The 28,000-nt window shown below is 44.4% G+C and overlaps 3 protein-coding genes and 1 long non-coding RNA gene across 12 annotated transcripts; all 4 read right to left on the reverse strand.

Moving 5' to 3' along the window:
* Positions 1-219: 219 nt before the first annotated feature.
* LOC120679260 lies at positions 220-1,900 on the reverse strand. Its single transcript, XM_039960805.1, has 2 exons — positions 1,658-1,900; positions 220-1,586 (listed from the first exon to the last, which is right to left on the reverse strand). Exons 1-2 carry the CDS (start codon positions 1,740-1,742, stop codon positions 235-237), a joined length of 1,437 nt encoding a protein of 478 aa, XP_039816739.1. The 5' UTR covers positions 1,743-1,900; the 3' UTR covers positions 220-234.
* A 510-nt stretch (positions 1,901-2,410) lies between these two features.
* LOC120677400 lies at positions 2,411-3,266 on the reverse strand. Its single transcript, XR_005676307.1, has 2 exons — positions 2,691-3,266; positions 2,411-2,617 (listed from the first exon to the last, which is right to left on the reverse strand). It is a non-coding gene; the product is annotated as an uncharacterized LOC120677400 (long non-coding RNA).
* Positions 3,267-9,328: 6,062 nt separating this feature from the next.
* On the reverse strand, positions 9,329-10,458 carry LOC120679299 (mini zinc finger protein 4-like). Its single transcript, XM_039960853.1, has one exon. The coding sequence runs from the start codon at positions 10,151-10,153 to the stop codon at positions 9,818-9,820; it is 336 nt and encodes a 111-aa protein (XP_039816787.1). The 5' UTR covers positions 10,154-10,458; the 3' UTR covers positions 9,329-9,817.
* An 8,640-nt stretch (positions 10,459-19,098) lies between these two features.
* LOC120678943 (mitogen-activated protein kinase kinase 3-like) lies at positions 19,099-28,000 on the reverse strand. Of its 9 annotated transcripts, none has more exons than XR_005676898.1 (11): positions 27,699-27,995; positions 26,000-26,146; positions 22,597-22,668; positions 22,358-22,495; positions 22,072-22,239; positions 21,583-21,702; positions 21,281-21,388; positions 20,291-20,382; positions 19,715-20,097; positions 19,484-19,583; positions 19,099-19,363 (listed from the first exon to the last, which is right to left on the reverse strand). XR_005676898.1 is itself a non-coding variant. In XM_039960402.1 (11 exons), the coding sequence occupies exons 2-10, from the start codon at positions 26,832-26,834 to the stop codon at positions 19,734-19,736; spliced, it is 1,242 nt and encodes a 413-aa protein (XP_039816336.1). In that variant the 5' UTR covers positions 26,835-26,946; positions 27,699-27,957; the 3' UTR covers positions 19,099-19,583; positions 19,715-19,733. The 9 variants fall into 9 exon arrangements, 5 of the variants coding, with proteins under 5 accessions (XP_039816336.1, XP_039816337.1, XP_039816335.1 ...); XR_005676896.1 differs by having other exon boundaries at positions 19,099-19,368; XR_005676897.1 differs by having other exon boundaries at positions 19,471-19,583.

The raw sequence follows: 28,000 nt of genomic DNA on the forward strand, positions 1-28,000 counted from the left end.
CTATGTGGCTGTCTGCAAACTATTTAATATATGCCTAGACTCATGAAACATGGTGATCAAACATGTGGAGTGGATCTTTGTGTATTGTTTTGTGGCACACATGAAAGAATCATTTGTGCATGCAAATAAATCACATGCAAATAAATCACTTGTGCCCGTAAGAATCTAGTATATTTATATCACCAAAAAGAATACATTATAGTATTTGAATATAGTTCAATTGCACCACGAGAACTAATTTTCTTTATTTTCTTTGCGCTGCCATATGTGCTCCACTAAATCTTCCCTAAGTTTAACATGTGTTGAGCGAGCTCGAATAGCAGAATTTCTCCTTAGTACATCGGCGAATACGGGATTAGGTGCAGCAGAAGTACCGACTTCTGGTGGTAACGCAATCGATGCATTTGGATTTTCATTCAAATCCAAAGGAACTCTAACCAATTCCTTCTCATCTTCTACTATCATGTTGTGAAGAATTACACAAGCTTGCATTATGTTGACAACATCATCCCGTTTCCACAAACGTGCTGGCCGTTGAACAATATTAAAACGTGATTGCAGGACGCCAAATGCACACTCAACATCCTTCCTTACTGATTCTTGTTCCTTTGCATATAATTTATCTTTCTGTGTTTGAGGTCCTGGTATAGTCTTCACGAAGACCGCCCACTCTGGATATATTCTATCAGCGAGGTAGTACCCAGTATCATATTGCTTCCCGTTAACAGTGAAATGGACCCGTGGAGCTATCCCTTTCAGAACATCGATGAACAGGGGTGACCTATTCAACACATTGATGTCGTTGTTAGAACCCGCTGTTCCAAAAAAGAAATGCCAAATACGAAGATTTCGCGATGCTACTGCTTCAAGGATCATAGTAGGGACACCTTTGTCACCTCGTGTAAACATGCCTCTCCAAGCAGTCGGGCAATTCTTCCATGCCCAATGCATACAATCGATACTTCCAATCATCCCTGGAAAACCACGGGACTCATTCTCTTCCAATATCTTTTCAAGCTCTTCTGTTGTGGGAGGACGCAAGTAATCTGGACCAAAACATTCAATCACCCCTTCAGCGAATTTCCCCAAACACTCCAAAGTCGTGCTCGTGCCAATTTTGATAACCTCATCAAGAGCGTCAGCAGGGGTACCATATGCTAGCATTCTTATGGCTGCCGTACACTTCTGTAGCTGTGACAGACCATATCTACCTGTTGCATCCACTCTTTGCTTGAAATACGGTGACCAATCGCCGAGAGCAGCTACAATTCGAAGGAAGAGTGGCTTTGTCATTCTAAATCTTTGACGGAACTGCCTGTCGGTGTATATGGGATTCTCACAGAAGTAGTTTGCTACAATATCATCATGGCCAGCCTCTCTATTTCGTGGTATGACTGTCCTTGTCCCACCGCGGCGGCGACTACGACTACGACCAGAAGCATTTGCAGCATTCCTTGCTTTGATGTTGTCACTGATTTTCAATTCTAACTTCTCTAGGATTTCTTCCTCGGCCATAAAGTCTTCCATTGTATAAATTTCAGCAGGATCAAATTCTTCAACGTGTCCACTGCCATCGCTTTCAACATCTGCAGTTTAGTATGCACACTTAATTTGCAAACTTATATAGTATGTAAAATTTGATTTGCAAGAGATATACCTGAAAGCTCATTGAACTCTCCATTGTCTTCACTCCCTGAATTTTCAGGAGAAGTAGCTCCAGTGCATTTCCTCCATAGTTGCATAAGTGGCTTTGGATAATAAGATAGAGCAAGGGGGGGTGTTCATGAGATCATTTAAATTGGTTGACTGAACAATATCAAACTTCTGCAAATCCATTTTAAAGAGCTATTTCAATGGATCATGCAAACATCTGAATCAATAAAAACAATAATCTGTAGCACAAACACATACAGTGTTTACTTGATGCCTTTTGGAGATAAGGCTTGATGCATCGTTCAGCCATGACTTGTAAACATCTCCTGGGATCCATGTTTCATAGTCGAGTTGTATCCCTGCTAAAGAGTAGTGAATAGGGAATCAGGAACTAGAACAGAGACCTTTTCTGCATTGAGCAGTGAACAACAGATGCATTGAGCAGTGAACAAAAGTTACCTTTATCAATATCTTCTGATGCTTCAGATGTAGACGACATGGCTCAACTCCAGGGGAAAAAATGCCCAGTGGGTCATGCGCATGTTCTATATATACACATTTACAAGCCCATCATGAAACTGAAAAAAAATCTGTTCACATCCAGAAACTATTCACATGCAGAAACTGAAATGAATCTGTTCACATCCAGAAACTGTTCGCATGCTCAACCTGTTCGCATGCTGAAAGTGACAAGCATGCTGAAATTGAAAAGCACAAACTTGACAATAAATGTCCTGCAGCGAGAATAAAGACCATGCACAATTTAGTCTGACATCGCTCAGACCATACACATGTTCACACATGCAGGCAACAAAATAAAAATAAAACACATGTTCACACAGGTAGATGAAGGACAGCTAATTGATTCTAAGCTCTGAACTAATCATCAAACTGGTTGATGAAGTACAGCTCCTCTGGTTCTATGATGCAGCCCACTCCATGACAAAGTTGGGGAAGGTGTTGGCTGTCATACAGAAAAAGCCAATTAGCAAATAGTGTCTTCTTCATATTAAGTAGAAACTAAAAATGAAACTCACCTTAGTACATATCAGGAAATATTGACTTCTTCAAGTACTTGAGTGTTGCAACATGATCATCCTTTTCCTCAGCGTTCATTAGCCCAACATCTTTTGCAAGTAGACAGTTATATGTCTCCATCATTTTTGCTTTAACCTCCAGAGTCTTGGCTTCCTTCTCAGCAAGTTTGGCCTCTTTGTGCTCCTTTGCTGCTAGATGGGCAATCTTTGATGACTCTAACCTCTCTGCTGATAATTTCTGCTGTACTTCTAGTACCTTTAGTCTGTTTGCTTGAGCTTCTTTGAGGATTGTAACATCTGCATCTTCTGTTGAGGAAGACATGGAGTGCACCTTTACTTCATGTGCTGCCTTCTTTGCTGCTTTTGTACCCATTGGTCTAGGTTTTACAGTGACATCAAAAGGGTCTGCTTCGTCCCTATCCTCTTCAGCCACATGGTCTGATCCCTTCCTTTTGCGTGCATTTCGGAGGTTATCATTGTAGGTTACCCATTTTGGCTCATTTCTAACAGCATACCAAACATTCATCAACACAAAATGTCCTAGCTTGAGTTCTTCGTTGTCAGACACGTACCACTTGTGGGTGCCAGTTCTTCAACCGGTGGGGCACCGTGAGAGGTTCTCCCAACAAGGTGAGAATTCTCAGACTGGTTTTCGAACATTTTCATGAAGCCGCCTTGTGGAACTGGATCATTGTCCCTGCATGACAGATCCATTAAGACAAAATACCACAGGTTGAGTTGGTTTGAGTTGGTTTTCACTGACAACTAGCATGGTATTGAGTTGGTTATCACTGACAACACCTTACTGGTTACATGAAAACACCTCACTTAAAAAAAACACAACTATCCTATTGTATACATGGCATGATATGACTTGGTTTTCACTGACAACTAGCATGGTATTGAGTTGGTTATCACTGACAACACCTTACTGGTTACATGAAAACACCTCACTTAAAAAAACACAACTATCCTATTGTATACATGGCATGATATGACTTGGTTTACACTGACAAGATAATAAAATTTGTGATGTTTTCTTGCCATAAACTTTTCTTTGATGGGGCTGCCATGATGGTGTAATCCAATGAATTATGTGACTCATTTTCATATAATAACACATGCCACATGCAACTTCAAATAGAATCCATGATTTAACACTGTAATTTGGAGGCTAAACGAAATTTCTCACAACAAAGTACTGAGAAACCTTACCATTCTCTTGGATCGGCATGAATCCATGGTTGAGTCAGTGATGGATGGCTAGCCATGGTTGACGACATCAAGGTTGGGCTGCTGGAGAAGTTCATGCCGCCGTTGTACCTTGAGGCGGCCGGGAAGAAGAAACCTCCTGTTGATCTTGGGTCGGCGGCAAAGCTTTGCACAGGAGTGGATCCAGTGCCACCACCGAGGCTTGGGGAGGCGCCATTGCTTTGCACAGGAGTGGATCTAGTGCCAGCAGCGAGGCTTGGGGTGGCGCCAAAGCTTCGCCCAGGGGTCGATCTTGGGCCAGCAGAGAGGATTGGGGCGGCGAACCTTTGCTCTTCAGGCGGATCCTCCACCAATCGCTGCTGCGCCGGTGTTGCATCGTTCCTCCCCCGCGCCGCTGTCTTCGCGGCCTTCCCGCCCTGCGCCGCCGCCGTCGTCGCAAGCCCGAGCTTCAGAGCCCGCGCCCGCGCAGCAATGGCCTTCCGCTCGCGCGCCGCGGTAGCAGCTGAAGCCGCCGAGTCCTTCCCCGACGCCATTGCTCCCCTTGATTTTGCCGTAGTTGGAGATTGGGGCTTGTCGGTGGGGATTTGACGAAGGGGGCAGATGGATATAGGGGGAAAAGAGCGTGCGCAGATGAGTTTTGCCGCCAGAATCACGCGCGCCTGGGCCAAAATCTTGCGCGGGAGCAGAGGATCGATCCCGCCGTCGCTCGGTCGCCACCGCCCCGTACAACGCCCGGCGAGCCGTCTACAAGCGCTCGGAGCACGAGCCCGTGCCGTCGTCTGGTGAGACGACGGCATCGCCCGGTTCGGCAGTAACTGCGCTTTGGTAATCGGATTAAACCGCTAATAGACGATGTAATTATTGCCATTGTACATGCCCTTAGGTAGACTATTTTTTTAGCCTTCTACTTAATGAGCCCCAAAATTTAGAAGCTTGCACATATTTTTCTGCGGAATATTTTAGAGGGGAATCAGTTAGACCCTTCCAAACGGCACGATCAAACAAACACGAGATTGAAGTATCGAACTGAAATAAAAAAAAAGATCATATCAAAAGAGCCGATGAAAAGTTCATATCTGAAGAAGGAAATAGGCAGCAGTGCAGCACGCATCCAGGTACACTGCGGCCGCATCAGTGGAGGAACGCAAAGGTCGCGGCAGGTCTGGATAGGACGGAACGGCCGAGTCGCCGCAGCAGCTAGCATTCTGCATGCGAGGCCGGGCGCGTCCTGGTCGGTGGAGAACAACGCGGGGGGGGGGGGGGGGGGGGGGGGGGGGGCTAGTTTACGGTCGCCCGTTATTTGGCCTCCGTGCAGTCGATTTCGATTTTTGCAGATTGAGTTTATGTACCCGGTCCCACTATTCCCGGAGTCCTATATCCTCATGATCTCACTATTCCCGGAGTCATCTCATATCATCCCATCTTGTTCCCAGCTTCAATGAAACAGACAACTGTGACACAATTCTAAACAAAAGCTTTTAGAAAAAATTGAAAGAAAAAATCCCAAATAAAAAGATTTCATAAAATTTAGACTAGAATATTTTGAGATCCATAAATTTTTGAAAAGAAAAGTCGTGGTACAAATTTTTCGTACAAGCAAAAAATTAGGAGAAAAAAATCCAGCAAAAGATTTCTGAGATAGAAAATTTGGAGAAAAATATTTTGACATAAAATTTCAGGATAAAAAAGTTAAATAATAAAAAAAAGTTGGAGACAAAAAATATAGAAGCAAAAAAGAGAAGATAAAAAGTGAAACCGGAAAAGCTCGCAGCCCGCTGATCCCACGTGCACAGGCAGAGCGCATCGACCGTTGCGAGCGGTCGACCCCAAAACCAGTATTGCGGAGAACACGTCGCGAAACAAAACAAGATGGCCGTGAATATGTCTGGATTATTTTTTTGGTCGAGATCGATTGCCGAAGGTCGGTGGAGAGACAGCAGAGGAGATTACCGTTCAGTTCTGGTTGTATAGGAATCTGTACAAGTGCCAAACCTTTTCGCAACGAAAGAGAAGTCCGAAACATAACCCGGAAAAAGTAGCACTACGGTCTACGGAAGCAAGAATAAAAGGCTTATTACTGGTCGTCAAAATCCCGTTTACCGTACGATCTGGATTAAACGCGTCTGAAATTCTGATCAATAGTAGAATCGTCGGTTCTACGATCTACGGTTCGGTGAAGATTCTATGATCGCGATCTTGTTTAAAGACCATGCACGATCCAATTTAGCATCGTGCCTTACTATTTGATATGTTCATGTGAGCTCTACTCATACCCTAATACAAACCACGTTCGTATAAATTTAATACTAAGGGCGCACATGAACATGTGTCAATTTTTTTTAAAAAAAACTAAAAAAGTATAAAATTGCCAAGAACATTACTTGCCAAATTTGTGTCTATATCCTCTCTCGTGAGTCGTGACAGCCAAGTAGCGATTACACTTCATACACGCTTGAACCACCGAAAGCATAGGAACCCATACTTTCCTTCTCCTTCAAAATTACGGCACTGTTCGTTCGTTGCTCCTACATGGTGAACTTGCACATGAACCTGTGATCGAATTCGCACGCCCAAAACTAAAAGTCCCCCCATGCTCCTCCTACACGGTACACCGTACACACATGGCTGCATGAGTTCTTGTGAAATGGAGAGCCCAAGTGGTACGGTACAGCCGTGCAGCAGCAGCAGTAATGCATACGCACGCCGTGCGGCTTTAAATGATGCCGTACCAAGACGATCCAGTACTTGATCCATTCGTTTCCCATCATTTCTAATCATTCACCGTCGTCTCCAAAACAAAACAAAAAAAAGGCCGGCCGCCGTTCTTCATTGTTAAGCGTGCCTAGTAGTTCCTCCGCGCCATCGATCTAATTATTCTAACCTGACACTACGCATTATTGTAGCCATGGCTCATGATCGAGATGGAATTAAGCAGAGAAACGCCCCACACGACACAGGCGGACGCCATCTAACTTTTTCACATAAATGTCAAATTGATTAATCATGTTGTGGTACTGCTGCTACGTACTTCTATTTGTGTGATATTTGTTATATAGCCCCATCTGTTCTGAAAAAAAATCATTCTAGGTTTCAAAATTTGTCTCGGAAAACAAGTTACTTACTCCTACATTATTATTTAGAAAGTACATATGCACGTAAAAAACAACTCTTGTCAAATATAGGTAACAAATAGGTGCAAATATGGTCATTTTATCTTCATGTTGGCCTATCCTAAAACTTCTAGGATTATTTGTATTTTGGGATGGAGGGGACTATATTGGGTTCATGTGCATCAGCTGCACACAAGTATCACGGCGGACACTCCATTGATGCGCCAAATAAAATCAGTGATCAGTAGATTGGATGGACCCCGCGCACTGAATTGAAGAGTGTTTTGTACAGTAGTGGGTTCTCGTACCAGCTCCAGCTGCTAGCTTGTACTAGTGCCTTTTTAGGAACAATGTTGTGAACGGTTCATTGCCAAGACACTGTGTACATGTCCAAATTAATAAGCAACTTTGGCTGCCGGTTTTTATACCGGGCAACATAGGAGTACTACACAGTAGTACTGATTCCTCCATCGTTTTTATAGTTGTATAAGAAAAGGATTCACAGAGTATTCAGTGTTGGTGATTTTGGTCCAACATACCCATTGCATTCTCGTTTGAAAGCTCGTCAATATGAGCATGGTTTTGTCGTCACTCGTTATGAACAATACTCTCTTCATCCCACAAAGAGTGTAGTTTTAGCATTCAAATTTTGTCCCACAAAGAGTGTAGTTTTAGCTTGTATGAGATCCATTTAATTAAAGTAATATCAAGTACCAAGAAAGCATTGTATAGGAAAATACATAGAGCCAATCAAATATTTAGTAGATATTAATTTTCTAGTTCCAATGCTTATGCATTCATTGAAGATCCAGAAAACCAAATAAATAACACGCTTTTCAATCATAATTGGTGGAAGTAATTAGGGGCAACAAAGTCATTTCTTTGGATGAGTAATGTGTCTGAAATTTTCTAAAACTACACTCTTTGCGGGACGGAGGGAGTATATCCTAAGAAAAATTAACAGCCGAATCACATTTATTTACAGCTTTAAAGTATTGTGTTACTCTACGCCCTAGCTACTACTTTGAAATAATGGCTGGAAATAATATATAGGAAAATTAAAATCCAATTTTCACTGTCGAAGTAGCACAATAGTCTGATTTTCAACCCTTAACTAGAAAATCAAATAATGGAGGTCATCCAATTATAAAAACCGGATAAATTTTCCCCTTTCGGAGGTTTTTAAAGATGGTTTTGTATTTTTAGAAAACTCTAAAATATTCCGGGGTTGTTTGAGCCACTGTTTGAGGCAGGTGAAAATTAATGAATTGAGAGCCAAAACCAACATAACTTTTGCAATGAACTCAAATTAGGCAATTTCTTTTGAGAGCATTAGAAATCAAATTCTGCTTCTGAACTTCCCTACCTTTGTTGGGTTTGCCAATTTTTGATTCGTGAGATTTAGCTCGGAACATTTGCCGGCTTGGTTCATCCAATGTCTAGAGATCCAAAAAAAACTAATTCATTTTAAATTAGAAAACATGAAAATGTAATATATTTTTTCTAAAAATATATTACATTTATTGGTGGTCTATTTGAATCTTATTTATTAAAAATAATAGATACTATTACAAGCAAACAAATAATAGAAACATGAAAAAAAATTAGATCCAAATAACTGACAAGTGGAGTGTCAATAAATAGGTTATATTTTTGTAAAAGAGTGGTACTTATTTCATATTTATAAGCAAAGCAATAATAGAAACAAGAAAAAAATAAATCTGAATAACTGACAAGTGGAGTACCAATAAATAGGTTACATTTTTAAAACATTGGCACTTTCTCCATAATTTTCTCATTTAAAATAAATTACTTATGAATTTTGATTTAAAACCTAAATATTTTTTGTTTTATCACAAAATTATAAAATAAACCATTTGGAACCACTCAAGGTGCAAAATTTGCCGGTTTGAACTGTTGGTTAGTTCTTTTATGATATATCTAGTTTTGTAGTTAAAGTTTTTTATAGTTCGATGGTGTAAATTAGATTTTTTTTTCTAAACTATAGCATATGTCATAAAAGCGACTGGCGAAAGAGCTTTTCTCTTGTTTCTATTGGCAATATATTCCCTATCATTTTATAAATTGTATTTAGAAGCTAATTCGTTAAGAAATATATTTGAAGAAAGATAATTGGATTAGCTTGCTTTGTACATATTCATGGACTAATTAAAGTACACCACCACTCAACTTGTGAAACTGTAAATATATACCCCCTCTGTCCAAAAAAAAGTCACTTTACGAATTTTAGGATAGATTTATAAAACTGGCAAAATGATCTTATTGCTTGCCGCTATTTATTAGTTATATTTGGCACTAATTGTTTCTTACATGCACATGCATATAATAAATAGAGTAAGAAGATTTGTTTTCTAGGATAACATTGAATCCTAGAATGACTTGTTTTTTCTAGGATGGAGAGGATATGTACTTTATGGACAGAGAGCTAGATTGATAGGAAATACAGGATATCAATTCATCACTCATGCATACTGGCCTGACAAGGCTTCTTCCATCTGTAGATCTCGCGGCAAGCCATCATATGGATATGGTAACTCAACAATCTCATGCAAAAAGGACAGCAGGCGTACAATTGTACAAACACGGTAGCGTGGGATGAATTGGTACCTTACAAATAATTTTGCAGGGGAAAAGGCAATAGCAATAATTTAGCTAGGAAAGAGACATGATCGAGCTAGCTATAGCAGTCAGAGGAGAAGAAGCAGAAGCTAGGCGCGAGTTGCAGCCTTGCAGGCATGGGCTTGGCACCTGCGAATGCGATTGTTGCTGATCTGATCTTTGCTTCTACCTCGGCGTAGTGCTGGACGCCGAGGACTCCGGCGAGCAGCCGGCGCCGGCCGCCGAGGCGGCGTCGTCGTCGCAGCAGCAGCGCCGCACGACGCGGCGGTGGAAGCTGCGGTGGCACCCGCACGCCGCGCAGCGGAGCGCGGCGGCGGTGCCCTCCTCCCCCTCGGCCAGGAACTCGCGGCACCCGTCCACGGCGTGCCCGCCCATGCTCGCCGCGTGGTTCCTCCGGCACTCACCGTACCGCACGCCGCCGCCGCCGCACCCGCCCAGGAGAGCCGCTGCCGGCGGCGGCGGCGGGTGGCACCGCCGCAGGATCACCATCCTCTTCATCATCACACACACACACACACACCGGCCACCTAATCTTTCCGCTCCGATATTCCTCCTGCCTCCTCCTAATCTTCCTGCTTGCTTTGCTTGGCTCTGAATGGTCGAGGGAGGGAAAGAGAGGGAGATTATGAGGGGAGTAATGGCTAGCCCTGCATCTTGCGGGTTTGACGAGTACAGGAGGAGGCGGGCGAGGAAGATCGATCGAGCAGCTGCCCTAGCTGCTAGCTAGATCACAGTGCAGACACAGGCAGATATTTATAGCCCAGCTTGGCCGGGGGCCATGGCCGCGCCCACACACGCCCACCTACACGCACCTAACGCGCCCGCCAATGGCTTAGGTAGTTTGACATGCCGGGGCGCGCGTAAAGCTCTCACATGCATGACCCTTTCAGTCATCCCTGTGGATTAGCTAGGAGAAGACCTCATTGCCTTCGGCTGGCTGAATTGATGGTCCAGCCAATTCCATCTCACCTCACACAGCAGAACATGCATGCTGAGACTAAGGTACACCTCATATATAACTAATCACTAATTATTATTATTATTATTATTATTATCATCATCATCATCGCTTCCATATGGACATGAAAGTTTGAAACAAAAGCTTAATAAGTGCCAAAAAATTGGTTTGCATGGGCGAACTTTGCTGGACAATTTAGCTAAGCTGTGTTCGGCTGCCTGTGGCTGGTAGCTGATGTTGATTTGGTGTCAGAGAGAAAAGTACTGTTGGCTGACTGCTGGCTGATGCTGATTTGATGTGAGAGAGAAACACTGCTGGCTGGCTGGCTAACAAGCCAGCTGATCAGAGCGGACCTCATTTAATTACCTCACAATGGGTATGTTCCTAGTACAATTAACATACTCTTTGAGCCCCATAATAGACAGTAGACACAATACCTCTTTGTGTTTTACCGCCTAAGGACTTATGATGCTCTTAACTGAGTATGATGGCATGCTGATTTTACTCCAAAATTAAGAACAGCCGTATCAAAACATTTTAGAAGCTAGATACAGTACGACGTATACAGTATTGTTGCTCATTGCATACTGATTACATCATTGCTGTTGGCTGTTGCTCTGTTTTGTCTTGGAAAAAAGACATATACAGTACATCAAATAAATGTGATGAAATGAGCATAAGATGTGGGTCCAGCTGCTGGATGAGCAGGATGCCACAGCGGTGGAGCTGGAGCGCCACCACGCCAGCCTAGCGCGACGGCGATGTTGGCAGCTGGGATGCTTGCCTTGACTGGTTCTCCTATCTCCCGTCTGCTGCTAGAGGCCCCAGCTAGCTGCACGGCACGCGTGTGACCGGAATGCCATGGCAGGCAGGGGTCGTCTCGCCCGTCCCTGTTGGTTCTCCCTTTGCCGCCTCCACAGTTGGATGGTTTTCCTTCGCTGTTGCGGCATGTGGCCGGTGAGCAGCTGATGGGAATGTGCGCACGATTGGGGGTCGAGAAGGAAATTGAATGGCCGACCAAGCCAGATTCCGTCGGCTGATAGATCCTGAGCAACAAGAGCTTCCATGTTCAGTTCTGTAGCAAGCAACCAACCTACGGACCTGAGAGGAGGGAACCCAAACTCAAAATCTTCACGGCCTCTCCGTTATCATAAACTCGCACAAATTTCTTTCATAATTAAGCATACCATTTTCAACAAGCATTGGTTGGGAATCGGCACACCGTGCACTGAGGCTGATAAATTGCTCTTCGCGGCTTGCACAGCCACTCATATTGGTGACGGATCGAGCATCTCTTTCTAGCACTCTGTCTGGGCGAGGGGAAGAGGCCCAACATCTATAACGCATCTTGGAAAAAGAACCGATCTATGAGTGACGCTATACTTGACCATGCGTGGGTCAAGGACCTGAATGTATCGACTTGCCTCACCGTGGGCCACATTCAGTAGTTTATTGCGCTTTGGTTTGAGATGCAAGACGTGCGCCTCCAACGTCACACAAAGGTATGCACAAGATCGAGTGACGTGGAAGCTAACGGCTTCCGGAGATTATGACTCTGCCTCGGCTTACCGTGCTCAATTCTTTGGGTCGGTAAAATTTGACCTCCGCTGGCTTATTTGGAAGCTTTGGGTTCCGACAAAATGCAAGTTCTTCACTTGGCTGATTATCAGAAATAGAGTGTGGATTGCGGACAGGTTTGCTACACTAAATCTGCCGCGAAATGAGGTGTGCCCTCTGTGTAGAAGCCGACCGGAATTAGCGCATCATATCGTGGTTGCTTGTCGCTACTCCAAGCGTCTTTGGGGCCTAGTTGCTAGTTGGGCCTCCATCCCCCAAGCCGACCCCTCAAGGTGGCCGATTACAGGTGTAGCGAAAATGGCCTCTCATGCCATATTTCAATATAATATTTTAGCGATTGATGACACACACAATACTTGGACTAATGTGATTGTTAAGATGACTATTCTCAGGCTTTTAGGTTCAAGTGATGACAAAGAGAAGAGAGGCGTAGCAAGGCCCGAAGGACAAGAATCGAAGAGAATGTGAAGAAAGTCAATACACCGGTTGAACCGATGTTAAGGAAAAGACACACGTCGGTGTAATTGTCCAGAAGCTGGAAACTGAAGATACACTCACCGGATTAACCGACGTTGAAGAAAATGCATACGTCGGTGCATTGCCAAACGAAGACCGATGAAAATACATACACCGGTTGAACCGACGATGCATCGGTCAATTGCATCGGTTCAGTTGTCCAGAGAGGTGGTTTTTGGAGGAACGTGAAGAAGTTACAATCACCGGTTAAACCGACGCTAATTTTACATACACCGGTTGATTGCATCGGTTAAACCGGCGATACACCGGTTAATTGCTAACGGCTAGTTTTTCAAGTAGCAGTTTACATACACCGGTTAAACCGATGATGGCTTTTGGGGTACGTCGGTTTAACCGGCGTTATGCAGTTTTCTGGCAGTTTTTCTCCAACGGCTACATTTGCTTGGGCTGCCTATATATACCCCCAAGGCCGGGTCATTTGTGAGTGCTGGAGTTCAAGGAAGTATACAAGAGCTAAAGATCATCTCCAACCACCATAGAGCTTCATTGTACATCATATAAGCTTAAGCACACTTGTGAGAGTGCTTAGTGCTTGTTTAGGCTTAGTTCTTGAGAGAACTAGCTTGAGAGAAAGTCTTGCTGCGGCAAGCAACTTGTGTACTCGTCGTGTGACCCTCCGACTTGGTGTGGAGTGGCAACGACACTTTGTGCGGGGAAGGAGGCCCCTACTTGGTGTTAAAGCTCCAAGATGTGAAGACGGTGCCGTGGTGACGCTTCGAGATAGACGGTGGCGGTGACCTCGTCTTTGTGACTTGGCGTCACTTAGCCTTTGCTTGTCGGGAGCCTTGGAGGCGTGGCAAGACGGTGATCAAGCGAAGAGACTCGGCATCCCACTTGTTCTTTGTGAGCAAGTGGCCGTGGACGTAGGGAGGGACTTTGGTGTCCGAACCGAACCACGTTAAATCGTGTGTCTTAGTGTCTTCACGGGAGTTTGCATATCCTCTCCCTTACCGCTTTACTTACTGCATTACGTTTCCGCATTTACTCTTTCTTGCTTACCTTTACTTTCCTAGTTAGTTTGATTAGGATTGGCTATAAGTTGCAAGTCTTTTGGGGTAAGTAGAGGGTAGCATAGATAAATCTTAGTCATAACTAGCATGTGTAGGACGTGTTAGGTTTATCTTATGCAATTAGATTGAGCCCTAGGATAGAAAAGCGATTAGCGACCCTATTCACCCCCTCCCCCTCTAGGGTCGGACACCCCGGTGATCCTTACAACAGGCACTGGAAAAACTGGTGGCTTAGCATGGGAACCTTGGAGGGGGTTCCGGGCCGCAGATTTCGCTCACTCCTTGTGAATTGGGAGTTATGGCTTGAGCGCAACGCGAGAACTTTCAAGCGAGCAGAGCGGCCTGTACATATTCTGCTGCTCAAGATCAAGAGGCTAGAACTTGGGCTGTTGCGGGAGCTAAGCACCTCTCTGCGCTGCTGGAGGGTGCTTAGGCTCTCGTTCGGTTTTGTGTACTTATTGCTATCTTGTTTTCTTGTATAGGCTTTTCTTTTTGTTCTCCTGTAAATGGTCCGCCGGGATCTTTTACTCGTAACCTTCTTCTATATTAATAGAAATGGCGCAGTCTGTGGCCGTTCGTTCAAAAAACATTTCGACAAAAATTCACTTATGAATCCGACAATATGGAACAGTGGAAAAAGGAGCTCTAGCCCCCAATGACGGTTTTACCGTCGCACGCTCCTAAAGCGATCTCATGGTCGATTAGCACCGCCCGCAGCCGCGCCTGCACAGAGGTGATTCACAAGGTAGGCCCTATTATCGTCCCTATCCTTTCCTTTCCGTTTCCTTTAATCTTCCTCTCTCTTCTCTTTTTGTCTTCCTCCCTCTCTCTCCTTTTTTGCTGCTGCATCCTGACTCCACCGGCCAAGCTCGCGGCGGCAGCGGCAGTGGCTGGGCGGAGCAGCGGCGGACTGGAGCAGCACGGTAGGGCAGCGGCGGCTGCGGCGTGACAAGGTGGAGCAGAGCTGAGCGTCACGGCTGGGCGGAGGCGGCGTGGCCCGGCCGCGGGTTCCTGGGGGCAAGGCGGCAAGCTACTCATGCCGCGCGGCATGCAGTGCGCTCCCTGGGAGGGCGAGCGTCCGACAATTTGCTAAGATGACTTTGGTTCACACGTGAATGTGCTTCGAAAGGCACCGGCGGGGCCTTCCTCGGCGCGGGGTAGCGGCACTCTTTTTCTTTTTTTTTTCTTTTTTTAGATGCAAAAGTTTTTTACACACTTTTTCCACAATCTTTTTTGTTTGGATGCAAAAAAAAGTCTTCATTTTTTTGTTTTTTCTCAAAACTTTCTCTTTCAAACTTTTTCTCATCAATTTTTTTCTTTTTTTTCTAATATATTTTTCTTGAAAAGTTTCTTCAAACAATTTTATTGGGAAAAAACACAAATGGTCGGAAGATCGACTGTAGGTTGCCATCGCTAGAATACCCCGCTCTAGCCCGGGTGGCAAAAAGGTCAAACCCAGCCCACGAGGGAGGAGAGCTCAGCTGGTAATGTTGCTCGGTAGAGTTTGGATAAAGCATTCTCAATTAAATAGTTCATATACAATGGCAACAATATCTGAAGTACTTGGTAGCGTGTCACTATGTATTGTGTATAGGCGGGGCACTATACTAGTTTTTATAGAGTGAGCTGAAATCCAAGAGAAAGTTGGGACGGCAGCAATAATAATAAGTCCGGATTGAGATTATGTGACTTACACCGAGTACTGTTGCGGTGACTTACCACCTCTTGACAATCGTGTATGGCAAAATCAACGGCTGAATCTAGATGGACAGTGCGTGTGATATAGTATTGAACAGCACATGTGCTACAGTACTTTTTGCTACAGAACCTTCTGGGGTGCACTCGCTATAGTGCTTTTTTTTGTCTTCATGCGCCAGTTACGTTGTGAGGCAAGTCACTAATCCGCGTCAAGTGCACACTCCATGGTCCCGTACTCTTGGCGATGCATTGCACTCACTGGCTGTGTTTAGTTCTAAAATTTCTCCCTCCAAATCTTATTTTTTTTGCTAGGTGCAACATACCCGCGCACACACCTCGCCATGGTCACCACCTCCTCGTGGGATATGATCTGGAGAACATGAAAGAGGTGCCTCCCAGGAGGCCCCTCCAAACCTTATTATTTATCTGTCACATCAAATTTCTTATCTCATGTATGGAGCATTAAATATAGATAAATAAAAAAACTAATTGTATAGTTTTGATGTACACGACGAGACGAATCTTTTGAGTCTAGTTAGGTCATAGTAGGACAATAATTATCACAAACAAACGAAAAGTAATACAGTGTCCGATGTGACCCTTTTTTACCACTATTTTACGAATCTAAACACAGCCCCCGTGGCCTGTCCTAGACGTAACGAAACCTGCTCGGCTCTGAAACCATGAAGGCGCTGTAGAGCACTGTAGAGGATTGGTTGGCCTGTACTACGTTTATAGCTGGTCCCTGGTTGGTTCGTTCATGGCCTGATGGGCCCACCAGCTAAGGTGTGGTGTGGGGCCTCTTCACCTCAATCCAAAAAAAAACGATTCCTCAAAAAGAAACTACAAAATGTTTTGCAGATCACCGTGTCAGAAAAAAGCCGTGCTATCTCGTTTTTTAAAATAAAACATCGGTGCAAAAAACCTCGTGCTAGAACGTGTTGAAATATTTGGTATTCCCCTTGCATGAATTGGGTACAGCGCATTTCGATTGTGCAGGTTGGCGCTGGTCCTGGCGTCCTGCTCCAAGAAGTGGGGCTCCAAGCTTATGCAGCAGAGCAGGATGAGGAGGTCAGCAGGCAGCAGTGTATGTAGGTGAACTAATTTGGCCTTATTGAAACACATAAAAGTACTGCACTTGGGTAGGAGGGTAATTGTGCATTGATTTTACTGCAGCAGTTGTCAGTTCCCAGCACATTTAATCCTGCACCGTACGCACGTTAAGCAAGAGATTTGGTCCACAATGACCTGCAATTGCAGTTCTACAGTCTGGAAAACACAAAGGGAGATGTTATTCTTATTTTTCTTTTTCAAAGCAGTGCTCTACAGTGCAGATGCTAAAAAAATCGTAGTAACAAGTTTCTGAGTATATAGAAGTCAAATGTAACGACTACATTTTTGAATGAAGAATTTCAAAGGTTTCTTTTTTCAATTGATGGATCATATTTGCTCCATCCCATAATAATTGCATTTCTAGCTACATCTACATACTACTCGTTCCATTATGTTTTGATAGTTATATTTCACCTTAACACAGGAAATAATTTTACTTATCATATCATAAATGCAACATTGACTTTTTTTTGTTGGTCCTCCAATATTTTAACCGTTCTCGTTACTAGTGTTATTTATTATCATAACTCATGCCAATAGCAAATATAGCTATGATCTATGAATATTTGAGTTTTTGAATTATAGCTGTCAAAAGATAATGGAGGGAGTACTGTCCTGCACCCGTTTGGTTAAATGAGCATATTAGAGGAAAAGAATTCTTACATATAGAAAATTAAATCCTATAAAATTCTTCCACCCATCCTTTTTGTTCCAAAAGGGCACTGACATTCTTCATAAGAGGGCAAGATTTTGCCGTCCACTGTTGTAGTTCCCCAACCAACGTGATTCTGGAATTAAAAGCGCCGCGCGTACATGGTTTCGACGCGTGCAATGCAATGCAACGCTGCTGCTGCGCCCTGCGCACGAAAGATTCTGCCGCAGGCCGCAGCCGTCGGCATCGGCAGCGAGGAAACAAACAGGAACGCTGGGGGCTCGTCCGGTCGGCAGACCATGGAGGCGGGCGCCGACACCTCGGAGGCGAGGATTCCGTCGAGACGACTCGCACCTCCGCGCGCCGCTCGCCTTTCGCCTTTCGGCGGGCCGGCGACATCGATGCGGCGTGCAAGATATCGCCGCGCTCGCGTGGTCGCGTCTTGGCGATCGGATCCCGCGTAAGACGTCGCCGGGGTGCGCCGCGGCCTCCAAGCCGGGGCTCCCCGACCGGTCGGGCGCGGGTGAGATTTCTGACAGCGAAGGGAGCACGGGCGACGAGACGAGAGCGGACATGGGACGGGACGGCGAGGCCAGCAAAAGCCCATCCCGGGCGCGGCCGGCCACCAGTGGATTCGGCGTCGCCGGCGCGGTCGCTGTCGCCGTATCTCCCGATGACGCATCGATGCCAAGACAAGGCGGCTGACCATGAAACCAACACTCCACTCCGGCCGGCGAAGCAGACAGACGATTGCGTCATCCTTCGATGAGTGCAGCTGGGAAGTACGTCATCAGCAAGCAGGCGCCCTACGAGCGGCGACAGGTCGCGATGCCTGTGGTCGCGGATCACTGTTCATGTTTACCTGCCGTTTCTTCTCCGTCGCATCGGGGTCGCCTCGTGTTCGTGCCGACAGAAAAGCCGGGAGGGCCGAGGGAGTCATCCGTCAGGGGGGCCAGGGGCCTCGTCGTGGTTGACGAATGCGGCTCCGGTTGTTGGATCGGTACTGTGCTCCCCAGCTTGACTGAACATGGATGGCAACAGCGTTTCAGTGCAGTAAATGAGCGCTGCTAAAAAAACACCTGCCCCCTCAGGCCCTGTTTGGATGCGAAAAATTTTGAGTGTAGCACTTTCGTTTGTATTTGGTAATTATTATCCCACCATGAGTTAACTAGGTTTAAAAGATTTGTCTCGCAAATTATAGTCAAACTATATAATTAGTTATTTTGTTTAGCTACTTTAATACTTTATGTATGCGTTCAAAGATTCGATGCGACGGAAAATCTTGTAAAGTTTTGAAATTTTGAGTGCATCTAAACAAGACCTCAGCTTCCTGGAACAAAGGTTGATTTTCTGAACAAACCATTCGACAGCACGAAACATTGTCAGCTTGAAAACTTTTCACAGTATTTAGGCCATGTTTAGATTTTTACCCGTAAACCTCGTAAACGCAAAAAAAAAACGTCACATCGAATGTTGGGACACATACATGGAGTACTAAATGAAGTCTATATATAAAACTTTTTGCATGGATAAGCTGTAAATCGCGAGACGAATCTAATGAGCATACTTAATCTATGATTTGCAACAGTGATACTACAGTAACAATCCGCTAATTATGAATTAATCATAGATTAATTAGCATCATTAGATTCATCTCGTGATTTACAACCCATCTATGCAAAAAGTTTTATAAATAGATCTCATTTAGTACTTCAAATTAGCAAGATTCCAACACAAAATTTTTACATGTAAAGAACTAAACACGACCTTAGATGACAAAGTGTAACTGTGGAACACCTGACCGTTATAACAACTTATATGGGCCAAGAATTCAGAGTTTCAGGCATAGCTGTAGACCTATGATTCAGTCATTCAGGATGCTGGAGAGGAAAAACAGCGATGGCAACAGATGGTTGTAAGGCAATAATAAAAAAAAGGCCCGGGACAGTCAAGAATTCAGTGTCTTTGCTACAAACTACAGTTGTATTTGAAGCGATCATCTTACAGACATGCGCTAGTAGCGGCACACATACAAGTTGCTTAGGTGGATTTCACTATGTTTACAGACCGACCCTTTGTGCAGGTATTGTGTATCAACTGAACTTCTGACTCCCGTCACTTGTAGTAAGATGTCAGAGACTCAGAGACCAGTGTAGCTCATACATCTGCCCTACAAATCCATTATGCTTGAGACTGACATGCAGCACATAACCATCTGAACTAAGATACAAAGCAGCTCCTGATAGCTGCGATCAAGTTTTAAGATAATTACTTGACAGATCAACCTGAAGGCGATGCAGAAGTAACGTCCGATGCTTATGGAGTTATGGTTTTCTTTTCATACAGATGGGTTTTCAGGTCTCACCACCAAACAGATTCCACGACCTGAAAGACATGTATGCTGGAAAGATAATATGCTGCACTAGATAATCAAAAACAGGGAACAGGGCATCTGACATCCAGTAATATGCAACAACGCCATACAGGGCACTGCTTTTTTTAGCAAGGGTGCTAACCTGAGAGGTAAAATTCCCTTCATATTTCAAAGATGTGTAGTTTTTGTGTTGATATGATGAAACAACCCATGGCATTTCCTGGCTCCATAAAGAATTCCTCTCGGAAACGACCGACCCGCTTGCTCATGATGTCCAAGGGGACTTCGTCAGTGCTTGGCATCCCTTCAGCTCGCAGCCCATCCTCACAAACGAGGAGCTCATTCCCGACAATGAAGGACCCAGACACACGAATTGCGACACCTTCTTCCCCATGTGCACAACAGCGAACCTTTTCTATTACATAAACGACCTTACTACGAGGGTGGTTACCTTTCAGCATTTTCCTTATTCTTGACAAGGTCCCAAATATGTCGCTTTGGCCAATATGTTCTTCCCCTAAGAAACTAGGAAGAAAAGAGGGGAAAATGTCAGGTCAATTCAGTTTCGGCAAAGACAACAGGACATCAAGTCTGCTATTATTGTCAGCAGTAACAGGAAATAGAAAGAAATATCTGCATCTTAGACAACTTGGAAGACCATTGACGAACACGTTATTTTGCTTAACGCATTAGTAACATTTTCCAATTACTATCATACCTGAAAACAGACTCCTCTCTATAGAATGTTTTCATGTAACGCCAGACAGTATCTGAACCATAAAAGATCAGATAGTAATGTACAGCAAGCATCTAGGATGAAGAAAACAATGTAGGTCAGTAGCTAACTAAATGTTACCTAATTGTGTTTTGCAATAAGAGAAAACATAATACCAGCAAACACATGAACTTTATTCCAGAATCTCATAAACAATGAGAAAGGAAAACCATATGCAGAAATGCAGTTCATGAGTTTCACACACATGATTGCATGCATTTGGTGATAGTATGTCCGGAGCACAGAAACTGTGCTACTAGTCCTGGCTGCCTACAATTGTTATGTTGATAAAAGAAGAACTTCCGCTATTTTTGACTTTCACTAGTTCCTTAAGGCCAAAAAATTTCAATTCTACTCTTTACTTTAAGATAAAATGTTGTAGCTAACTAGGTGCACCCAAAAGACATAAGGGCAGCCACAATGTATGAAAAAGGTGACCTTAAGGTAATGATTGCATCGGTAAAAGTAGCTATAGACGTTGTGGAAATTAGCTTTGGCTTGTGGTGCACCTCAAGCCTAAGGTCGACCACAAACATTTCTCTCTCCTCACTCTGATCGGATCATTCTCTTGCAGTTGAATCATAGCCATACCATTGTGTGCATTGCTTTAACTATGGCTCACTATTCATGGACCCCACCCCTAAGGTCACAGTGCACCAAAACCATTGCTGTTGCCCTAAGACTATATATAAGAGTAGTACACATGCAGAAGCTTCTATAAGCTGCTGGTCGATCATGAGGCCTGGATTAAAATTGCTGAGTTACTGAGATAACTGAGGTGATCACTGGGTAACAGACTCAGTTAATTAGGTGTTCGATAGTGTTACTAACACTGTCATGATTTAGGAACATATCTAACATTATCTTCGTGGTGTACGACTAAATATACCACAGATAATTATTATACACTAGAAAAGGCCGCAAGGAACTCACGTGTGCTATTTGCCATAGTATTTCTGTTGGATCATAAGCACTTTTAAAATAAGCGGACAAGTCCACACCTGTTCTCTTGTATCTATTGATGAAAGGATGAGACAAAAGCTGCAAAATGTTTCAAATGTTAATGGAAAAAAATATAATGCTATAACAAGCATAGTGCTGAATTTTTGTCTGCATGCAAAAGCTAGCCTAGAACCACCACAGTACACTTCCGTGTTATGACTGAAACCATCCATGAGGCATGATCTGAAATACTTGTCTCAAAATTTTATGTATGAAATAATACCTCAATATACCTGCTCGCATGTTGGCCTTGCATCAGCATCTTTCTGCAAGCAAGCACTGATGAAAGAGCAGAACTTCGGCGAATACACATTGACATATTTCGCTGGTATTGGTGATGGATCATCCAATATCTGCAACACAGTATGGTGACATCAAGAGTTAAATATATTTTCGAGTTGAGGATCTCAGTGCTCATATGAATAGTATGTCATAAATTGAACAAGTCATAATATAAGCAAATAATTCATACAGAGAGGAGAACAAAAACTAACTGGAAGCCCCCTGACAACGAAACATTTTTTCTGATCAAAATAGCTTGCGAGACTAAGATAAATAAAAAAGAGGAGACAACATATTTGGCAATAAATCTGCTTGTTCAGTTTCTCATATGATAATCGCATACCAAACAGACAGAGAAAATGCTGTATTTCATCATAAAAAGATGGCCATTCAATAAAAATCACTTACAGCTGGTGGCCATTGTTTGATTATACCCTCACCTGCAACATGAGATCGCTGAGGCCTCCATTTACACAATATGGAAATCTTCCAGTAGCACATTCCAAAACTGTTAGCCCAAGGCTCCAGATATCAGCAGCATATGAGTAGCTGCTGTTTCGTATTCTGTCAGGAGACATATATGTGACAGTGCCAACGAAGGTAGTGCACTGGAAAAGGTTTACTAGACATGTGGCGATTATCAACTTAATATTTTGTAATAAACTTAACATAATATAATTAAGGCTAAGCAATTTTAAAGAACTTTTGTCACCAAGAAGTAGATACCGTGCTCACTGAATCATGAAAGCCAGCAGTCACTCCAAAGTCGGTAATTTTTACATCACCCTTGAGATTTACAAGCAAATTTGCTGGTTTTATATCTCTGTGCACTACATGCTTCACTTCATGCAAGTAGCGCAGGGCCTAAAGTACAGACAAAATAGCAGACACTTGAAGAACTTATTAGTCCATAGGCTTGGCATTAATAAAATATAAATTAACATTTGAAAGAAAAAGTTCCATACCGACAACACTTTTACCAGCATATGTGCAAGAACTGGTTCCAGTATAAATTTCTTGACCCTGATGATATCCGCCTATGCTGACTGGAAGACTATCTCTCTCCTGAGTTGTCTCAACATAGCCGGTCCCAAGCCCGGGTAAAAGAGGAGGGTTGCGTTAGGTTTTGGCAAACCAGCATAAAAAATGCCACTCTAATGGATTTGAAACCCACAAGAAACTCGTTGGGGCGTAACCCTCTTAGCGACGCGCTACATCGGAACCCGGGTGTGGTGATAAATGGGCAAGGGCCGGGTCGCCATCCCCCCAAGGGCGCGTCGTATCATGACCTGGGTACGATGATAAGTGAGCAAGGGTCGGGTCGTCACCTGAATGGCGCGCTACATCTACGCCCGGGTGTAGTGAAAAATGAGCAAGGGTCTTCGCACTTCCCTCGACGGGTGCGAAGGGTAAGGAAGCTAGCCGAGCCAACTAGGATTCGTATAGGTAGCTGGAACGTAGGGTCCCTAGCGGGTAAGTTGCGAGAGCTAGTTGATGTAGCAATTAGGAGGCGTGTAAATATTCTATGCGTTCAGGAGACTAAATGGAAGGGCCAGAAGGCGAAGGAGGTTGAGGATACTGGCTTCAAGCTTTGGTACACGGGAGCAACTCCGGGTAGGAATGATGTAGGCATCTTGATTGATAGGAGCCTTAAGGATGGAGTCGTAGAGGTTAGAAGGCAAGGCGACCGGATTATCCTAATATGGTTGGTAGTTGGAGATTCGGTTTTGAATGTGATCAGTGCCTATGCCCCTCAGGTAGGCCTTAGTGAGAGCACCAAGACGCAGTTCTGGGAAGATCTAGATAGCATGGTTAGTACCGTGCCTACCAGCGAGAAACTCTTCATAGGAGGAGATCTCAACGGCCATGTGGGTGCGACTAATGTAGGGTTCGAGCGAGTGCACGGGGGTTTTGGGTATGGTAGCAGGAGTCAAGAGGGGGAGGATGTGTTGAACTTCGCATTAGCCTACGACTTGTTGATAGCGAATACCGTGTTTAAGAAGAGGGAATCCCATCTTGTGACATTTCGTAGTGGACAACACTCGAGCCAGATCGACTTTATCCTTACTAGGAGGGAGGATAGACGTGATTGCTTAGATTGTAAGGTGATACCTGGGGAGTGTGTTGTCCCTCAACACAAGCTTGTGGTGGCGGACTTTCGTCTTCGGGTACGTGTCCACCGGGACAAATTTGCCAAGATTGCGAGAATAAAGTGGTGGAAGCTTAGAGGGGAAGCGGCACAAGCGTTTAAGGAAAGGATGCTAGGTGAGGGGCCTTGGAAAGGAGGAGAAGACGCAGATAACATGTGGCTAAAGATGGCAACATGTGTTCGGAAGGTGGCCTCAGAAGTGTTTGGCGTGAGTAAGGGAGGCAAACAGGAGGGGAAAGACACCTGGTGGTGGAACGACGAGGTGCAAAGGGCTATTAAGGAGAAGAAGGAGTGTTTCAAGCGCCTCCACCTTGACAAGAGTGCAGCCAACATCGAGGGCTATAAATTAGCGAAGAGGGTTGCAAAGCGAGCTGTGAGTGTAGCAAAGGGTAAGGCGTATGATGACATGTATCAGCGGCTAGGCACGAAAGAAGGGGAGAAGGACATTTATAGGTTGGCTAGGATCCGCGAGCGGAAGACAAGGGACATCAACCAAATCAAATGCATTAAGGATGGGACAGATCTACTGCTAGTGAAGGATGATGAGATCGTGGATAGATGGAGAGAGTACTTCGACAAGTTGTTTAATGGGGAGAGTGAGAGCCCTACCCTTTGAGTTAGATGACTCTTTTGACGATACCAACAGACGTTTTGTGAGGAGAATTCAGGAGGTAGAGATCGGGGAGGCTTTGAAGAGGATGAAGAGAGGTAAAGCGATGGGCCCTGATGGTATTCCTATTGAGGTGTGGAGATGCCTAAGAGATAGAGCAATAGTATGGTTAACTAAACTTTTTAATCTCATTTTTCGGTCAAACAAGATGCCGGAAGAATGGAGGAGAAGTATATTAGTACCTATCTTCAAAAACAAGGGCGATGTTCAAAGTTATACTAACTACCGTGGGATTAAGCTGATGAGCCATACGATGAAGCTTTGGGAGAGGGTTATCGAGCATCGCCTAAGAAGAGTGACAAGTGTGACCCAAAACCAATTTGAGTTCATGCCTGGAAGGTCAACCATGGAGGCAATTTTCTTAATACGATAATTGATGGGGAGATATAGGGAGCAGAAGAAGGACTTGCACATGGTCTTCATTGACCTTGAGAAGGCATATGACAAAGTACCGAGAAATGTCATGTGGTGGGCTTTGGAGAAGCACAAAGTCCCAACTAAGTACATTACCCTCATTAAGGATATGTACAAGGATGCGACGACGTTTGTCCGGACATGTGATGGCAACACCATTGACTTTCCTATTAACATAGGCCTACACCAGGGGTCAGCATTGAGCCCTTATTTATTTGCTTTAGTGATGGATGAGGTCACAAGGGATATACAAGGTGAGATCCGTTGGTGTATGCTCTTTGTTGATGATGTGATGCTAGTTGACGAGAGTAGGGCAGGAGTTAATAGGAAGTTAGAGCTGTGGAGACGCACGTTAGAGTCGAAAGGGTTCAGACTTAGTAGGACCAAAACCGAGTACATGATGTGCGATTTCAGCGCGACTAGGCATGAGGGGGGAGACGTTAGTCTAGATGGGCAAGTGGTGGTCCAAAAGGATACTTTTCGGTATTTAGAATCGGTGCTACAAAAGGATGGCGACATTGATGAAGATGTTAGGCATAGAATTTCAGCTGGCTGGTTGAAATGGCGGCAAGCTTCTGGCATCCTTTGTGACAAGAGGGTGCCACAAAAGCTAAAAGGCAAATTCTATAGGACAGCAATTCGTCTGGCGATGTTATACGGTGCTGAATGTTGGCCTACAAAAAGGCGACATGTGCAGCAACTGAGTGTAGCAGAGATGCGGATGTTGCGGTGGTTTTGCGGGCACATAAGGAGGGATAGAGTCCGGAACGAAGTTATTCGGGATAGGGTCGGGGTGGCACCAATTGAGGAGAAACTTACTCAGCATCGGCTGAGATGGTTTGGACATGTCCAACGAAAGCCTCCTGAGGCGCCGGTACGTAATGGGGTTCTTAAGCGGGTCGATAATGTAAAAAGGGGTAGATGTAGACCTAAACTGACGTGGGATGAGTTGGTTAAGAGAGATCTTAAGGATTGGAATATCTCTAAAGAGATAGCTTTGGATAGGAGCGCTTAGAGACTAGCTATCAATGTGCCTGAATCTTGAACTTATTTCTTTCGGGTTCCATCTCTAGCCAACCCCAACTTATTTGGGAAAAAAAGCTATGTTGTTGTTGTTGTTGACGATGATATTTGCTAAAGAACCGCCATCCATGTACTCAAGTGCAAAATATATTGCTCCAGAATTAGGCTTGTAAAATGCTCCATGGAATTCGACCAAGCCTGGATAGCAACAGGCTTCGGATAATGTTCCCAACTCATTAAGAATCTGTTCTCTTTTCTCCTGTGAAATGAAAGAACAGGATATTCCGAATTAAATTACCATGCAGTTGTTTGCTAAATATGATAAGGAAATGAGCTCTTCAAACCAGAAGTATTAGCTGACTACATCAACATCGGAAACAAGAGAAAATGCTGTACAGATAGCATAACCTGAATGCTAAGATACAAGTATACAACATTGCAAGATACATTACTACAGAGTCTGCTCTAGTCATCTGAAGTAATTTTGATAACCTGATTGCCATACTGTTTGATTCTGTTTTTTTCATTGTGCTTGTGCATTCCTGTTGCTTTGTTATCTGTCCTTCCCAGTACATATGCTTTTCTTCCTTTAACAAGAAACTGGGAACAGCCAAGATCTTACCTTATGTATTTCTAAAAAAAATGATGACTTGATTCAAATATGGGCATACAGATGTGTTTCTCAGGAAAACATAAAAAGTATTATGCTTTGGTATATTCTCCTATGACCTAATAGAAGAAATTAATTTGACACACTCAACTCAGAATTCCTGTATCAATTCCCCTGTATGCCCTGTACTGAAACATTTATAATGTGTATTTTTTCGCCAAAACCTGCTTGACCCACAGTAGTCCATATACTCTGCAACATTGGCATGTAATAGAGATTCCAGCACATAAGTGCAAAACCTGACCTTCTCAAAAACATTCATCTTCTTCAAAGCCATAATCCGATGAGCTGGTATAAAAACAGCTCTGTGGACAACACTGCTTGAACCACTGGCAACAGAATTCGCCAGAAGATCTACTCAGTAAATTAACACTTCTACCTTCCGAAACCTTCACAAAAGAAAAGGTGGGGAAAGGGGGTCAGGTAAACAAGAATATGCTGAATGCTTGTGTTGGTGATATGCCCAAGAGTCCATCATCACAATACGGTTTAAAGGCCCAAGAGGATATTGATCCAAGAGGGATTAGGGTTACTAATGGGCCTATGAGATAGAAGCCCATTAGTACGCCCTATATATACGAGGGAGGGGCTAGGGGGGCAAAACCTGAGAGCTGCGCCACCTCCTAGCCGCCGCCCCTCCCTCTCTCTCTCGGCCGCCGCCCATGCCGTGCGTGCGGTGCTAGCACACCGACGCCCGGCGTTTCATCCCCGTACGTGTGGACTCCGTGGAGGCGCTGCTGCGACTGCTGCGTTGATCGGCTGCTGGGATCAAGTACGAGGAGCTCGGTTCGTGGGACGTGATCGACTACTTCCTCTACATCGACGCGCGACTTCTTCCGCTGCACTGCGCGTCTAGTGGTAACGATCTATGATCTTCTACTCGCAAGTATCTTGGGTATATGCGGTAGTGATGCTAGCGTAGCCTACCCGTTTACCTACAGCTTGTCTTTGCTTGCAGCCTTCAATCTTCAGGATTACAAACTCTAAGAAGTACAGTAGTGGGATAATATGAAGCCCCGTCCTAAAGATCCCCCCCCCCACAAAAAAAAAAAGAGGGGCACAGCGCGGATTAGGGCTAATCTAATCACAATCAAGCCGCGAATTTATTTATTTTTGCGACGACAGGGACAGGAGCACGCACTTCACCTTCACGTGCTCCGATCATCGGCCGCCCCGGCGCCCTGGATCTGATAGTGGGCCCTAATCCGCAGCGGCCCGTCGCCGCGGCACCGGCGTCTTCACCTGCCTGTTGTACGTGCTTGAACAGAGGACTCCTCTCCGCTGGCTGCTGCTTGTAGGAAAACAGAGGAGTTGCGGCACGGCTGGTGCTCCAGTGCTCCCCTCTACTGCTACTCTCATGAGTCTCGAGCACCATGAGTCGGTCAAGGTAGCTGGCTAAAATCAACCCTTTACAGATGTTTGGATCAGGTAGGGTTTAATTGT

This window comes from Panicum virgatum, chromosome 6N, assembly GCF_016808335.1.
Source record: "Panicum virgatum strain AP13 chromosome 6N, P.virgatum_v5, whole genome shotgun sequence".
Taxonomy (NCBI): Eukaryota; Viridiplantae; Streptophyta; class Magnoliopsida; order Poales; family Poaceae; genus Panicum; species Panicum virgatum.

Coding starts and splice junctions, on each gene's coding strand:
- LOC120679260 (XM_039960805.1), bottom strand. CDS start 1,742: ATGCAACTATGGAGGAAATGCACTGGAGCTACTTCTCCTGAAAATTCA. Junction 1,587..1,657: donor AGAGTTCAATGAGCTTTCAG/GTATATCTCTTG, acceptor ACTAAACTGCAG/ATGTTGAAAGCGATGGCAGT.
- LOC120679299 (XM_039960853.1), bottom strand. CDS start 10,153: ATGATGAAGAGGATGGTGATCCTGCGGCGGTGCCACCCGCCGCCGCCG.
- LOC120678943 (XM_039960401.1), bottom strand. CDS start 27,932: ATGGTGCTCGAGACTCATGAGAGTAGCAGTAGAGGGGAGCACTGGAGC. Junction 22,669..25,999: donor ACATGGATGGCGGTTCTTTA/GCAAATATCATC, acceptor CAGTCAGCATAG/GCGGATATCATCAGGGTCAA. Junction 21,389..21,582: donor CAAGGCCAACATGCGAGCAG/GTATATTGAGGT, acceptor AACATTTTGCAG/CTTTTGTCTCATCCTTTCAT.